This window comes from Anomaloglossus baeobatrachus, chromosome 2, assembly GCF_048569485.1.
Source record: "Anomaloglossus baeobatrachus isolate aAnoBae1 chromosome 2, aAnoBae1.hap1, whole genome shotgun sequence".
NCBI classification, from domain to species: Eukaryota; Metazoa; Chordata; class Amphibia; order Anura; family Aromobatidae; genus Anomaloglossus; species Anomaloglossus baeobatrachus.
This window is the reverse complement of record NC_134354.1, coordinates 408,513,409-408,531,152: the sequence shown is the minus strand read 5'-3', so window position 1 is coordinate 408,531,152 and position 17,744 is coordinate 408,513,409. Positions and strand designations below refer to the sequence as shown.

At 42.3% G+C, this 17,744-nt stretch overlaps 1 protein-coding gene across 3 annotated transcripts in view; it reads right to left on the bottom strand.

The window, feature by feature from the left end:
- CSMD2 (CUB and Sushi multiple domains 2) overlaps positions 1-17,744 on the bottom strand; it is a 1,639,331-nt gene that overhangs the window by 603,705 nt on the left and 1,017,882 nt on the right. For 2 of the 3 annotated variants that reach the window (XM_075336114.1, XM_075336115.1), the window contains exons 7-8: positions 8,615-8,692; positions 1,807-1,894 (exon numbers count right to left, since the gene is read on the bottom strand). In XM_075336114.1, the coding sequence (XP_075192229.1) occupies positions 1,807-1,894; positions 8,615-8,692 (166 nt within the window). The remainder of the gene's footprint in view (positions 1-1,806; positions 1,895-8,614; positions 8,693-17,744) is intronic. The other variant, XM_075336117.1, reaches the window with a different exon arrangement.

The window sequence follows — 17,744 nt, the reverse complement described above, 5'->3', positions numbered from 1 at the left end:
TGGCTATATTGGTCACAAATTTTTGGGGGTTTTGTTTTTGCATGTCAGAAATGTTTATTTCTAAATTTTGTGCAGTTACATTGGTTTATCTGGTGAAAATAAACAAGTGAGATGGAAATATATTTGGTGTTTATTAAGTTGCCTAATAATTCTGCACAGTAATAGTTACCTGCACAAACAGATATCCTATCTAAGATAGCCAAATCTAAAAAAAACCCACTTCAACTTCCAAAAATATTGAGCTTTGAGATTTATGAGTCTAAAATACAAGTTGACTAATAATTCTGCACACAGTGTATAGCAGAGCCTGGATTGTCGTAGTGCCTTGTAAAGATTATGTCGGAACTGGGTGTTTGGGGTTAATATATTGGAGAAAGATGTTGTTGTTTTTGTACTTTATTTCAAATAAAGGATTTTTCAGTGTGTTTATTTTTTCACTTCCAGATTAGTAATAGGGGGTCTCATAGACGTCTCCCATTACTAATCTAGGGCTTAGTGGCAGCTGTGAGCTATCATTAACCACTTATATTACCCCGATTACCACCACAACAATGCAATCGGGATGAGCCGGATAAAATGCGATAATTTTGGGAGGCTGCAGGCTGTTACTTTTAGGCTGGGGGGTCCCAATAACCATGAATCTCCGCAGCCTGAGAATACCAGCCCCCAGCTGTCAGCTTTATCATGGCTGGGTATCAAAATTAGGGGGAATGCAAGCCGGTTTAAAAATTACTTATTTAAATAATTTAAAAAAAAAACATGGGGTCCCTCTAATTTTGATACCCAGCGAAGATAAGCACATGACTGGGGGCTGCTGCAGCCGGTAACTGTATGCTTTATCTGTGCTGGGTGTCATAACATGAGGGGACCCTATGCCAATTTTACTATTTATTTATTTTTACACCACTATAGATATGGTGCATATATCACACATCTGTCTTGCCTCAAAGAAATATATGAACTAATTGACAACATGGTGTTACCAGATGAGGAAATGTTCCTATACACACTGATATTATCCAATCACTGACGCAATCTATTAAAACAAATATGTTAACACTAGAAGTCCCAGAAATTTCGAGCTCCCCCCTGAAGTCCCGAAAGAGGGTCAAATGACGTACAGTAAACTGAATAGAACTAACTAGAAACTAAATGGCTAAACTCAATAGAAATCAACAACCTCCTGTGGTGCGACAGTAATGGCCTTAATTACAGAACAAAAGACGGTGATTATAGGATGTTAGCTAAAATCCTTCAGGTCATTCGACCCGTCTCTGGGTTCCAAAGGTAGAAATGTTAAATGACCCCTCTCTGGGACTTCTAGTGTTAAGGGAGCTGTCAGCTACCTGTCACCAGGTCAAAGGTGGACATGTTTTGCTCTTCTTTTATTCCCATTGCTCCTATGACTAGTCAGTTTTCTTATAAATCCACCATACAATCCAGAGAGTTGGGCATTTTTTTACAGTGCTTCTTATGATAGTAATGCAGAGTAGCCCACACTGAATTCTGTGAGCACCACCCCCTTGGAAAAGACCATAAAAATTAGCATTAACTAAAAAACTCACATCTCTGGAACCAAATGGCGGATTAAAATAAATAAATAAATAAAGTAAATACTCAGGGGAGCATTGGGAATAAAATAAGAGCAAACATTAGTCACTTTTGACCAGGTGAAGTCTTTTCTTAAGTATATATCTGACCCCCTAAACAAAACTTCAAGTAAAATATTCACATCAATATTATGGGAAATTCTTGAGCTGTGGAAAGGAAACAATAAGTTAATATGCAGGAAAACAAACCTCTTACCTGAAATCAGAACCTATTCTTTTTCCATGTTCTGGAGTTCCAGGGTCGGGACACAAGTGGTGTCCTTGGTAAACACCCACCTGAGTTACTAAAATGCAAAAGAGAGAGCATACACAGAGAGGAATCACTCCACACACGGCTGACTGTAACGGCAACACTTGGATAATGTCATAATCACATAAGTATAACTGACATTGAGTGTCTGACATGTTTCACTTACAAATAAGGTAATTGAATGAACATGATTTGCTCTCCAAACCAAATCTCTTCCCTCCCGCTTCCCTCTTGATGCAGGCATACATTACAATTTGGAAAATGCATTCTTATCGCTTAGCCATATTAGATTTCATAAATATCATTTAGCCTTTATTACTATTATGTCTTTTTATCCATTTTAAAGGTAAAATCACCCATTCAGCTCAGGAGGAACCAGCAAACTTGAACAGAAGACATGGCTCCACAAAGCTGAATGGGTGAGCACATTTATTACAAAGGCATAGAGCATCTAGACCTTATTGTAGCTGGTCTAGAAGTTTTATTCCAGTATGCATGAGTAATATTTGATTAAGGAATCACTTGTAGACTTGAATATAGATTGTGATTTAATTCCTTAAAGTTGATGGACGTAATGGTTTTCCTTGGACATCTCTTTATAATCAGCAATCAGTGATTTCAACCAGTAGAGAAAACAAGAAACCTATCAGAAGCACACATTCAGGCACACACACTCACAGACACTAATTTCACCAGCGCAGTGGAAGGATAGAGCATGTGGATATGCATTCTGTATGTTTCCGTTATTTGGAAACATTACCTGGAATATTTCCTAATGGCCGCATGGATAAGTGGTATGATCCAAATTGGAAATGAGTTCTAAGCAACAAAACACAAACTAGGGTATATTATTGCACTCAGCTTATTCACTATACACTGCAATCTTCCATACTGTATATCTCCACATTTATATGTCCCACATGCCAGGTCTGAAAGAAATATGCTGCAGCCCAGCCAATATTTGGTCACGGAGTATTGCCTGGAAAACCCAAAGGAAATATCCAAGCGTCCTCAAAGCTGTTTGTAAGAACATTGGCTTGAATGTTATTCCATGCATAATATACCACAGATGCCGTTCACCAGCTTACTTTACTACCACTGTATCCCCAAACCTCTTCAATAGGTCATGTCGGTAATAAATTTAGACATCCTTTATTTAATAGCGGCATCCAAAAAATATGAAAAAAAAAATCCAAGCAAGAAAGTCTTGTCACAATTTCTCCCCCTTGTGAATGTTAATGAACAGATATTCATACAGATGTGTTTACTGTATGCTTAAAAGAAAAGTGCACTATTCAAAAAGGTTTTTTAAAAAATAATAAATTGAAAAAAAAAGACTGAAAGATGTTCCCTGAATTTTATTTTTTTACATGTCACATTATCATAGCTAAAGTGAATGTAAAAGAACAGTGAACACTTAGAAAGAACAAGTAAGAATGAGCACACTGTGAATGGATTTGATGTAGGTGTGTGAAGCAAGGACACTTATAGAACGATATGTCAGGTGAAGATTTAAAGAAATGTAAGTGATAAAGCAGAGGGAACATTAGGTGACAGATGAGTGAAAAAGGTTACATGTGGCATGTCAGCAACGGGGACGGATTAGTATACAGAAGACATGTACAGATGTGTCCTTCCTTTCTTTTCTTTATAAATCCTTAAATAAGACTACCAGATTTGAAAATAAAAATTAAACACTATTTTACAATTTTCTGTCTGGAGATGTTCACATTGTAGGTATCTCTATGTTGCCTATTAGTGATTTCAAATGCAGCCTGTCGAGGGTTCTTCTAGTGTGTCATATTAAAAATGACTTCAATTGCATTGTAGGAAATGTTTAATGCAATTTCCAGAAAGGTAAGGGTGGACACATCTGTATACCCAGCTGGCAATGATGGAGACAAGGACTGTAATCTTATGATGAACACTATACAAAACCTATTCAGTAAATGTTATAAAGGAGTTTCAGTAATGCAAAAGTTACATGCGGTAAGATCAGGGAAGCAATGAAATACGACTTATTAAACAAAAGGAAATGTGAGAACATGATTACCTAATTATATAAAGATATTTAGATTTGCTAAGTTATTCCATATTGTGCTCCCCGATGTCCTAGAGTATGAAAGCCAATGGCATGTTCTACAATGACTTCAGAATCAAAAGATGTGATGAACCTATGCTCTTTAAATTAATCCTAAAATAAAGCGGTTTAGGACAGAAATGCCCTAGAAGACGTCATGCTCTCCGTATGCAACAGCTGAAGGACAAGTTATTGTGACATAAACAAAGACATCATCTGGCAGTAGTTCGGAAGTGAGTAGATTCACATTGGACATACTGTTGGAGTTCTAATATAAAAGGTGGGAATAAAAAAAGATACATGACAGGAAACCATTGGGGATAAAATACATCATGATGAAATCAAGGAGTGAAGGTTTGAAGCACAAGTAAGGTATGTTCATGCTCAGACTTCCTAAGGAAACACCTAGTCTCAATGAGAAACTTTAGAAGATGAAAGGAATGTGAAGGAAAGTCATAGAAATAGAAATTTACATGTAAAGGGAGTTCCTACTTCCAAGTATTTTCAACCCTTGCTTGCATTGGGGCTAAGATGAAGAAATGACTAGTTAATGTATTTCAGAGGTCAGTTTTCTTGACATTATATCAGCTGTCATTTAGTAAGGAAATAGATTATCAGTAAATTTCTTTTAGAGAGAATAAAAGCAGAAACGTAGGTGGTGGGGGAGGGGAATAAAATTGTTCCAAAAGTAGAGAAATTCCATGCTACATACAATTACTGCATGCTAAAGCTACTGGAAAATCTGAGTGGATTGAAAAATTCAATGCCAAATTCAACTTAACAAGAAAACTGAGTACATTACTAAAAACAGACCAAACAACTCTCCAGAACAAATGTTTTGTTATGTGATGACCGTGCTGGCCCTAATACTGCATTATAAGTCCATATGTGTCCTTGTGAACTTCCGCCAGGTTACTTCACAATTTCAAGAAGAAATATAAGACCTAAAATACCACAGGTCAAAAACTGAATCCAAGAAACATCTTGAGAATGGTATTGTGTAACAGCTCTTAAAAGATTTTTCTCTTGGTAAAAATGTAGAAGCTGTTATGTGTATTTGTAGTATATAAAGGCAATTAGATACATAAATAGAACCTATCACCAGTCTGGGGCTGCCCATTTCCTTTTATGAAAGATTGGGCAGTCAAAGACTGTTGATTTTTTTAAATACAAATGATTGTCATACGTTTTTGTAAGCAACCCTTTTTGTTCCACAAAAGTTGCGCCAGACGTTTTGTGTTGTAGAATCCCATCATGCAGAACGACATCCTTCAACCCTCCGGGGCTGCTTTCACTGTCAAGAAGTGAGATCTTGCCAGATCTGGCTCTTTGCACGAACCCAAAGCGGCCACAAACTGTATTAGCTGTTACTGAATAGTAATCACTCTAAAGATATTACCTTGCACTAACCACTTGGCAAAAGATGGGTTATTGCAGAGGGCAAAATCTCATGATATTGCAACAGATCTCACTCTTAACTGCTACCGTTGCTGCAGAGGGTTGTGGGATCCCATTCTACAAGCTGTGATCCCACAACACAGTAGATCAAGACTCTACTTTAGGAACGGATTAGGGTTACTTATGAACAATATTGACAAGAATTTAGTTTTAGAAAAATCACCATTCTGGGGCTGTCCACTGTTTTATTAAAAAATGGGGCAGCCCTAGATTAAGTGAAAGGTACTTTTTAAATTAATTCTGTTCTTTCTAGGGCTTAGTTTATAACTACCATCATGACTTCCATTCGTAAATTAAGCATGACAGCTCTTATAGGTCCATATCCAACTAATCGCTCTGACATCTAACACATCTTTGACTGCTATTGGACCGATTATGATGTCCATTAGATTTCCATCTGGTTTCTGCCGTTAAAGTTCTGGAATTTCTTACAGAACCCAGTGAAATTGTGAATAGGACCATGTATTTGTTCATATACTACTTTGACTATGTATAGAATTGTGTGTGGTTTGTTAAAGGCAGAAAATATCCTAGGGATATGAAGATTGTTTAAAAATGTATGGATTCAGACTCTTTATTTTAAGGAACTGGAAAGATACACCAACATATTTTGGTTCTAGAAGAAGATAGAGTAGATTTTCCTTTCCATAATGCAGTCAAATTTGACCTGTCATCTTGACAAGCTGTATGTCAGTCCACAAACTACATACAGATTTTTTTCTGGGATAAGAAAAAATATCTGAGTGCAGGGAGGTAGCTAAATTAGAGAAAATCAATACTCAATGATTCAGGATCAACACTCTGTAGTACCGGCCCATCTTTGTTTACTAGGACTTTATTGTTTATTTACTCTTCACTTATTTACTGTATGGCACAAGACTGCTTAGGTGAGTGATTGGCAGCAGTGGTACACGTACAGCATATTATCACTTTAAAACCAGTAAATAAGAAAAGACGGCGACCTCCAAAGTATTGGGAATGAACCACAGGGGGTTTGAAAAGTATTGATTTTTACTCTACCAACTTCCCTGTCCTTTTTTTTGTATCCTCGACAACTTTTTTCTCTCTCCTCTTACATCAAATGTAAAGGTTTATTGGACATTGGAAGCCTAATGTGTTAGTGGTATATATGAATGTATATATAATTGTAATCTATATAAATGTACTCTATCATCAGAAAATCATTTGATGGAAAGCAATAGAAAAATGACATGACACATGTCAACGTATCTTGCCAAGAAACAAAGCTGACATCAGGAGGAAGCAGGATGGGCTATCAGCTAACTAAATGAATTACACAAATTAAGATAATTTTAATAGAATTATTAAATTATTTTGTATGTATTTTTTAGTTTTTTATAAAAAAGGATGTATAATAATAAAGTATTGTTTATATATGCAGTATATATCCTAAAAAAAGTTTCCATTCGGGACATATGTTACATATAACCAGTATTTTAGTCTATTTAAAAGAAGCCTACTTTATTGAAAATTCTAATTTTATAAACCCAGAAACATCAATAGTGAAAAGTCACATTTGCAGTTGCTTGTAATATACACCCTAATAGAAGGAACTTGCCAATAAACGAGCTCTCCAATACCGTATGCTTTACAAATTAGGTTTGAAAAGCCACGTAACCTAGGAGACCAAACAGATCTGGGCCTTGGCTTGTGACACATGGACACCAAGCAGATAATACATAGCACCAATTAATAAGTATATTGCTATGGTCTAACTTCCTAAAGCTGCGGCGTCTAAGAGAAAAGAGGGCCAAGCTTTAGTCTTCGAAAAAAAATCTGAAGGGAGAAGGAAAAGAGTAGCTGGAAACATCCGTCAGGTGCTACTGAGTTGCCATGGCAACCAGTCCAGGATACAGTGGTGCATATTCACAGGGAGGGGTGAGATTCTTTGGCACCTCTTTCCCATCCATCACTCAAAGGGTTAACCCTTAACTCTCCGACTGCCAGACCATTCATTAGGAACAAGTGCAGCCTGTGAGGATAGAAATGTGCTGGGCAATTATTTGTCTCTAGCAGAAGAATTCACACAACAAATGTGACTGCTCTTAGAAGCCTTAAATCTTTCCTTATAGAGTAAGCATTGTGAAACCTGTGGCTTTCATAGATTGCCCAGACTGATAAGACGCCTATATATGTGACATTCAGATTTGATCCTTGAAAATATGCATTTTCTACACACACTTATGAGGGCAGACAATGAGGTTTGGAGCACTCTGACATTATATTTGGCAACATAATATAGCTTTTGTGCTATGTGCATGCTACTAGAAGCACCGTCAGAGGCCTAGCAGCAAAAAAAACCCCGAACACTGCTCAAAAGCTAGAAACTTCTAATGTGCCGTCACCTGGCGCTGGAGCAAATGGAAAATCTAGGGGATTTGTAGCTGACCTTTTGTAGATAAGACATATGAACAAAACACAGTGTCCTTTACACAAGGATATTTCTGGTTTTACGCAACCCAACAATACTTGGTGAGCTGCACGGGTCAGATAATTAGACGCTCAAGAAGAGCAGGTGCATGGGTATGAATGAAAAGCCTATGTAAACACGAAACCAAGGGAGAGGGCATGCATCTGAAGATACACCACTAATGCCACCTGAAGGCACTAATTCACATAACGTCCTTAGTTTGCAAAGTCTAAATGTGAAAATTCCGAATAATATTTGTCTTTATAAGTAGCACTAAAATAACCTGTCCATATGAGACACATATGAGGATAGGAATTTATGAGCAAACCTAAAAACCGTAATGCAACCTTCTATTATTACCAGAAGAATAAGTCCAAAACACAAGTTTTGCTATTCCTGGTGAGATCTGTCAGAAACATAATTTTCTTAAGACCTCAATATTAAGCAATGGACACATTACAAATAAAAAAGAAACATTGAGACTTTTCCTGTTTCTTTTCAATTTTTGAACTTCAGTCTTATGAGTTTAATATTTATATTTTATGCTATATTATGTGGGCTCTTATATCCTACTGATAAATAGTGATTTAGAATATGCAATGATATCTGCTGTCTTCTTGATATAAGGGAAAACAAGGCAATGTTAAAGCACCCCCCCCTTCCACCCACCATAATGGGTCTATGTGCGGTGAAAGGAGAGCCATCAATCCACTTTTGAATATGCAGGAGGTATGGCTTGATAATGGCAATGCATGAAGGTGTAGGGAATGCCATTAAACACTTACACACTGATGTCTTCTGGTTGCTGTCCTTGTTTGGAAGAAGTTTAACACCTCTGGATTTCATCTCCATTTGTTTTTTCACTAGAAGGATTTTAACAAAATAGCCCGTCAGTTAGTGCAAATAAAACATGAGTTAAAGTTAGGTAAAAAACAGACATATTAACATCATTTAATTCAAAGTATTTCCATTTCTATAATAAATAATTAAAATACCTTCTTCAAAGAAAAACAAAATAGGGCTTGTAGTGCCGTCTATTAAAGTTAGGGTCTGTCCGAGATTTTTCAAAAATTTGACAAAGGCTCTAAAGCGGGCTTTACACACAGCAACATCGCTAGCGATGTTGCTGGTGAAAGCACCCGCCCCCCGTCACTTGTGCGTCACGGGCAAATCGCAGCCCGTGGCGCACAACATCGCTAGGAACAGTCACACATACTTACCTGCCTAGCGACGCCGCTGTGGCCAATGAACCGCCTCCTTTCCAAGGGGGCGGTTCGTTTGGCATCACAGCGACGTCACTAAGCGGATGCCCAATAGAAGCGGAGGGGTGGAGAAGAATGGGCCGAACATCCCGCCCACCTCCTTTCTTCCTCATTGCTGGTGGCCGCAGGTACGGTGATGTTCCTCGTTCCTGCTGTGTCACACATAGTGATGTGTACTGCCGCAGGAACGACGAACAACCTGCGTCCTGCAGCAACGATAATCGGGGTAGGAACTACTGGACAACGATCAACGATATGGTAAGTAATTTTGATCGTTAACAGGTTGTTCCTGAGTTTCACAGGCAACGACATCGCTAACGAGGCCGGATGTGCGTCACGAATTCCGGGACCCCAACGACATCTCGTTAGCGATGTCGTTGCATGTAAAGCCCGCTTAAGATGTGGCATTTTAACCGTGTGTAATATACTGACTGTTAAGGGGGCTTTACACGCAGCGATATCGCTAGCGATATCGCTGGTGAAAGAACCCGCCCCCGACGTTTATGCGTCATGGGCAAATTGCTGCCTGTGGCGCACAATGTCGTTAGGAGCCATCACACATACTTACCTGCCTAGTGATGTCGCTGTGGCCGGTGAACCGCCTTCTTTCTAAGGGCGCGGTTCGTGCGGCGTCACAGTGACGTCACTAAGCGGCCGCCCAATAGAAGCGAAGGGGCGAAGATGAGTGGCCGTAACATACCGCCCACCTCCTTCCTTCCTCATTGCTGGCGGCCGCAGGTAAGCTGCAGTTCGTCATTCCCGAGGTGTCACATATAGCGATGTGTGCTGCCTCGGGAACGACTAACAACCTGCGTCCTCAACAATCAACGATTTTTTTGAAACGAGCAATGTGTCAACGATGGACAATTTGGTGAGTATTTTCCATCGCTAATGGCCGTTCATTAGTGTCACACGCAATGACGACGCTAACGATGCCGGATGTGCGTCACAGAATCTGTGACCCCGGCGATATATCGTTAGATACGTCATTGCGTGTAATGGGGCCTTTAGGATTCTTGCTGTTTCTGCATTTCCTTGTCTTACAGCCACTTCTTTCAATGAAAACTGAGGATATGTTGAACTAACAGGAAAGTTATCAAGAAAGAAAGAGAAAGAAAGAGAAAGAAAGAAAGAAAGAAAGAAAGAACAAAAGAGAAAGAAAGAAAGAGGGGGCACTAGCTGACAATAAAACTTCTTACTGTTGGTAAGTGCCCCCTGTTTCTTTCTTGTGGACTTTCTTTTGGATTACTACTTTTCCAAGGGTGAGCAAACAGCAGGACTTCTCCTATTTATGGGCAGCTGGTTAGTTGCCATCCAGTAGTTTGGTTTTTTGGTCCTTTTTTGTTGGTTAAGAGGTTAGTTATAATAAGGATAAATATGTACATGAGTTTTCTATTTTTCCTTGTGATTTTGATGACTTCCTCTGTTTATTTTAGCTTCTCCCACACTACAAAAACATTCTAATACATTAACTGTCTTCCTATGCCTTTGTCCCTAATGCGGGTCTGAGAAATGGAAATTAGCTAGAGAGGCCAGTGCTGATTAGCATAAAGCCTCCTTCACGAGTACATGTGATATTCATTTTTTTCACTGACACCACACAAACCCATTATAACTTATAGGGCTGCTCTGAAGTCCGTGTTTTTACATGGACCGTGTGTCCGTGCAAACCACATGGAGATTTGTCCATTTTTTTCTGGCAGTACAAATGACAAGGGCCAACACAATCTATGGATATGTGAAAAACATATACAGCACATGCAGTGCTGCTTCCATGGGAGCCTGTAGTATTATAGCCAGGGGACAAAGTGCAGCACTAATAGTTTCAAGGGGCACAGTTTGAGGTTATTAATATTTTCAGGGGCATCAATGTATAGCACCATATACAGTATATATATATATATATATATATATATATACACAGTATATATATATATATATATATATATATATATTGTGAGGCAGTGACAGGGGTAATATTTGAAGACCGCTATGTGTCCCCCAGAATGTGTCTGGAAACCCTCTGAGTTTGCTATAGCTATTACTGGGAGTATAGCACAAAGGGTAACAGGGAGACAGATCCCTCCTCCCAGTCCAGGTTTTGTAGCAATCCTCATGTCCGGCATTTTCATTTAAAATCATGCAGAGCACAGCAGGGTGTGTCTCAGTTGAGAGCCAGGCTTGGTGAAGCTAACACATGCCGTGTGAGCTGGGCTGGCTCTGTGTGGAGTGAACACAGGCCAAGAGTGTGAGCCTAGGAAAACCTTACACAGATCCCTGCGGTTAACGGGGTCCTAAGGTAACAAGACGTTTTTTTGATGCAAGGAATTTGTCTATATGCACCGGCTGTGATCCGGAAGAGACTTTGACAGTGGGAAATTGGATCTATTTATGCTGCAACAATAAATAAACTGTTGGTGTGAACACGCTGCTGCCTCACTGCCTCACGTTTTTGCCCAAGCAACGCTGCTACCTCACATTATGGTGGAGAATGCGGGCATGGCAGCCTGGTTGCTAAGGGCAATGGCCTAAGAGTTACTTACCCGAAAAAAAAAAAAAAAAAAAGGGAATTTTTTTTTTTTACTGACTGTTTGCGGTGGATCGGCGGGTCCACGAAGCTTACAGGCGTTGCAGCCTGGTTGCTAGGGGCAATAACCCAGTTTTCACATGTTTATGATCAAGCCTGCAAAGTTACAGTTTAACTCAGCAGCCACTATGGAGGATCTTGTAAAGCAGCTGGCCCAGGCTAATGCTCAGCAGCAACAAACCAATGTCCAGCTCCAGCGGGCGTTCATTCAGCAACAGGAGACAAACAGCTTGTTGGCTAAGCAGCTTTCTGCTCTGCGAGAAGCGCTTCCAGCGGTAACTCCAGGTCATCCAGTCCTTCCTGCGGCCCAGGACAGAGTAAGGGCAGCACTTACGAGGATGAGTGCAGAGGATGACCCAGAAGCCTTTCTCTCCGTGTTTGAGAGGACCGCTGAGCGAAAGAAATTGTCTATCGACCGTTGGACTGATGTTGTGGCCCCGTTCTTGGTAGGTGAACCCCAAAAAGCCTACCTGGATCTCAGCACGGAGGATGCCAAGGACTATGGCACACTGAAAGGTGAGATCCTTGCACGAATGGGGGTTAACACTTATCTCCGGGCCCAACGAGTGAATCAGTGGTCCTTTGAGGAGGGAAAACCTGCACGCTCACAGGCCTATGTCTTACTGGACCTTGTAAAAAAATGGCTGCAGCCGGAGACATTGAACCACGGACAGATGATTGAGCAGGTGGTGATTGAACGGTTTGTGCGGACTTTGCCAGCCCCCATTCAACGGTGGGTGGGACAGAGGGACCCCGGTACCCTAGACCAGCTAGTGAATTTGGTGGAACGCTACACAGCTACCCAGGAGTTGGTCCGGGACTCTGCTTCATGGCGGGCACTCCGTAGGGATACGCCCCCTTCACAGTTGGTAAAAGACTCCCGTCCCTCCTCGGGTGCTGCCCCGTCTTCAGCCCTGGCAGAGAGAAACCCCAGACTAAGGTCAGCAGGAGTCCCGGTTCCCCAAAGTCAGACACCCGAAACAGGGACACCTCTGCTGTTATGTGCTGGCGGTGCCATCAGCTCGGGCATGTGACGGCACAGTGCCCACTCACATCAGAACCCATGGACTGCCGGTACGCTCGCCGGGTATCAATGTATGCCCATACTGTTTGTACCGTAAGCACTGTTACTATGGGGGAGGAGCCCCATCTCTGCAAAGTACGTGTTAATGGCTATACAGCAGAGGCTTTGTTGGACTCAGGAAGTTTAGTGACTCTTGTACATGCCTCCTTGGTCTCCGGGGAAAACCCTATGGGACATAAAGTAGGGGTACTTTGTATTCATGGAGACCTACGTGAATACCCTATGGAAAGGGTCACCATTGCTACCTCGTGTGGAGAGGTACAACATGAAGTGGGGGTGATGAAAAGACTTCCATATGCTGTTATTTTGGGAAGAGACTTGCCCCTGTTCTGGACATTATGTGGGAGGCGACCTAGCCCTCCGAGGTGTATGATTGAACCAGGCCCTGAGCCGGACGATCCCGACTCAGGGATACCTGCCGTAGGGGTCACCAGTATAGGGACAGAGTGTAACCCTGCCAGGTTCCCCCTAGAGGTAATGGCAGGAGAGGTTGAGCCACCCGAGGCAATCCCGGAGTTGAACGTGTCTCCAGATAATTTCGGAACAGCACAGCTCCGGGACCCCACATTGGCTCCTGGACGTGGAAATGTACAGGTAATTGATGGGGAACCCCAGCGGCCTGGTGCCAGGCTGGAAACTCCCTACATGGCTCTAAAGCGAGAGTTGCTCTATCGGGTTGATACAATCCGGGGGAAAATAGTGGAACAGTTGGTGGTCCCTCAGCCGTACCGCCGTCAGACCTTGGAATTGGCTCATAACCACCTGATGAGTGGGCACCTAGGTGAAGAGAAAACGCGGAAACGCATGTTTCAGCGGTTTTACTGGCCAGGGGTCGGCGCAGAAATTAAGAGGTTCTGTGAGTCCTGCCCAGTTTGTCAGTTGACCGCACCAACGCACCGTTTCCGTAGTCCTCTGATACCTTTACCCATTATAGAGGTGCCTTTTGAGCGGATTGCTATGGATCTGATCGGACCCATTGTAAAATCAGCCCGTGGTCACCAGCACATCCTGGTAGTGATGGATTACGCAACACGTTATCCGGAGGCCATTCCACTACGTCACACCTCGGCGAGGCTTATTGCTCGGGAGTTTTTTGCTATGTTCTGTCGCGTGGGGTTACCCAAAGAAATCCTGACCAATCAGGGCACTCCCTTTATGTCTAAAATTACAAAGGAACTGTGCAAACTCCTCCAGATCAAGCAGCTACGCACGTCAGTGTACCATCCCCAGACTGATGGTCTAGTGGAACGTTTTAATAAAACTCTAAAGGCTATGTTGAAAAAGGTGGTCTCCAAAGAGGGGAAAGATTGGGACATGTTATTGCCCTATTTAATGTTCGCTATCCGCGAGGTCCCACAATCTTCCACCGGGTTCTCGCCATTTGAGTTACTGTATGGCAGACATCCGCGGGGACTGCTGGATATAGTTAAGGAAACTTGGGAACAGGAGCCCACCCCTCACAAAAGCACAGTGGAATACGTTATGGGTATGCAGGATCGTATCACGGCAATAATGCCCATTGTTAAAGAGCATTTGCTGGATGCTCAGGCAGCCCAAAGTACTCAGTATAATAGAAAGGCCTCCATCAGGTCTTTTAAACCGGGAGATCGTGTCTTAGTCCTAATACCTACTGCAGAAAGTAAGTTCTTAGCCAAATGGCAAGGTCCCTATGAGATCCGGGAGAAAGTGGGGGAAGTAAACTATAAGGTGTATCAGCCAGGTAGAAGAAAACCAGAGCAAATCTACCATGTAAACCTGCTGAAGGCGTGGAAAGACAGGGAATGTATGGTAGCTGACGTAACGTTGGACCTAACCTTTTCAGGTGCCTTGACAACAACAAAGGAGGAGTCCCCTGTTGATGAATTGGGAGTAAGGATAGGGGATTCTCTCTCAAAACAGCAGAGACGGGAGTCTCGGAGATTAGTGCAGCGGAATACGGATGTGTTCTCAAGCCTACCCGGCCGAACAACCGTAATCCACCATGATATTGTCACCGAGCCTCAAGTAAGGGTACGCCTGAGGCCATACCGCGTACCAGAGGCTCGTAGGCAAGCCATTGCGGAGGAGGTAAAAAAGATGCTCCAACTAGGGGTTATTGAAAAATCCACGAGCGAATGGGCCAGTCCCATTGTGCTGATCCCGAAACCAGACGGTTCTTTAAGATTCTGTAATGACTTCCGAAAGTTAAATGAGGTTTCGAAATTTGATATGTATCCCATGCCCAGGGTCGACGGGCTGATAGAGAGACTGGGACGGGCCCAGTACTTCACGACTCTCGATCTCACTAAAGGTTACTGGCAGGTGCCGCTGACAGAGGCGGCAAAAGAAAAGACCGCTTTTGTCACGCCAGGGGGGCTCTATCACTATGTCGTCTTGCCATTTGGTTTACATGGGGCTCCGGCCACGTTTCAGAGATTAATGGACATAGTGTTAGAACCCCATCAATCATATGCCTCCGCATATTTGGATGACATCATCATCTATAGCAGTGACTGGAGCACCCACTTATCTCAGGTACAAGCGGTAGTGGATTTGCTCAGAGCTGATGGTCTGACGGCGAATGCAAGCAAATGTGCTATGGGTCTCAAAGAAGCCCGTTACTTGGGGTATGTGATAGGCCAAGGGGTTATCAAGCCACAAGTAAACAAAATCGAAGCCATTCAAAACTGGCCTCGTCCCCTTACCACAAAACAGGTAAGAGCCTTTCTGGGTATAATGGGGTATTACCGACGATTCACACCCAATTTTGCTGGAAGGTCGGCGCCTTTGACCGATCTCTTAAAGGGGAAGAAGTCGGTTATGGTCCACTGGAATACACAAGCAGAGGAAGCCTTTCAGGCGCTAAAGGTTATTCTATGTGGTCAGCCTGTCCTTGTCAACCCTGACTTTCAAAAGGAGTTTATAGTACAGGCAGATGCCTCTGAGGTGGGTCTGGCTGCAGTTCTGTCCCAGGAGGTAGATGGGGAAGAGCACCCGATCACCTATTTGAGTAGAAAACTCACCCTGGCAGAGAAGAACTATAGCATAGTGGAGAAGGAGTGCCTGGCCATAAAATGGGCTCTGGAATCCCTACGCTACTACCTGCTGGGGCGACACTTTCGCCTGGTGACAGACCACTCCCCTTTCGTCTGGATGAGGAATGCTAAGGAGAGAAATGCTAGAGTCACCAGGTGGTTTCTCTCCATGCAGAACTTTCACTTTTCTGTGGATGCAATGCGGATGCCCTGTCCAGAGGTCCCTGTATGTTGGCAAAAGTTCAACCCCGCCCGTTTGAACTGAGGGGGGGGGATATGTGAGGCAGTGACAGGGGTAATATTTGAAGACCGCTATGTGTCCCCCAGAATGTGTCTGGAAACCCTCTGAGTTTGCTATAGCTATTACTGGGAGTATAGCACAAAGGGTAACAGGGAGACAGATCCCTCCTCCCAGTCCAGGTTTTGTAGCAATCCTCATGTCCGGAATTTTCATTTAAAATCATGCAGAGCACAGCAGGGTGTGTCTCAGTTGAGAGCCAGGCTTGGTGAAGCTAACACATGCCGTGTGAGCTTGGCTGGCTCTGTGTGGAGTGAACACAGGCCAAGAGTGTGAGCCTAGGAGAACCTTACACAGATCCCTGCGGTTAACGGGGTCCTAAGGTAACAAGACTTTTTTTTGATGCAAGGAATTTGTCTATATGCACCGGCTGTGATCCGGAAGAGACTTTGACAGTGGGAAATTGGATCTATTTATGCTGCAACAATAAATAGACTGTTGGTGTGAACACGCTGCTGCCTCACTGCCTCACGTTTTTGCCCAAGCAACGCTGCTACCTCACAATATATATATATATATATATATATATACATACTGTGGACTCTTCTTTTGGAAACTGCTCCTGGTCTCTCATAGTTGAAGGATATGAGCTCCCAACAGCAATTTTGCGGACTCATTGCTGGTCACATTAGAACTCTCCAGGACTATGTTTCTAGGTACATCTGGAAGTATGTTTGGGTCATTGCTGGGAGATCCATGACCTATATTGCAAACCCAACTTTCTGATACTGGGCACTACATTGCGACTCAAAAACCTTTGGTAGTCTTCAGATTTCATGATGCCTTACACACAATCAAGGTACCCAGTGCCAGACCCAGCAAAAACAACTGCGAAGCATTGTTGAACCTCCACCATATTTGACTGTAGGTACTGTGTTCTTTTATTTGCAGGCCTCATTACATTTTAGGTAAACAGTAGAATGGTGCTTTACCAAAAAGCTCTGTCTTGGTCTCATGTGTCCACAAGACACTTTCTAGAAGGATTTTGTCTTACTGATGTACATTTTTGCAAACTGCAGTTTAGCTTTTTCACATATCTTTGGCCCTCCTGGGTCTAATGTAAAAAAAGTTTTTAATTTCATTCAAATGTTGACGGATAGTTTGCACTGACACTGATGCACCCTGAGCTTGCAGGACTGCTTGAATTTCTTTGGAACTTGATTGGGGCTGCTTAGCTATCCTGCATTGTAACCCTTCATCAATTTTTCTCTGTCATCCACATGCAGGGAGATTAGCTACAGAACCATGGTTTGTAAACTTATTGATTATGTTGCTCACTGTGGACAAAGGAACATCAAGATCTCTGGAGATGAATTTGAAAAATATCAACAATCTCATGGTTTCAACAATTTGGATTCTCAACTCCTTAGAAAGTTCTCTTCTCTTCTTTCAGTTCTCCATGCTTAGTGTGGCACACACAGACCCACAATGCAATGGTTGAGTAAACCTATCCCCTCTTTATCTGGTTTCAGGTGTAATTTTATTGCCCACACCTGTTACTTGCCACAGGTGAGTTTAAAAGAGCATCACATGCTTGAAACAAAGTTGTTTACCCACAATTTTAGAAAGGAACCAACAATTTTGTCTGGACCATTTTTCGGGTATTGTGTGAAATTATGTCCAACTTTCCCTTTTTTACCTGTGTTTTCTGTTTTATTTCAATATGCACA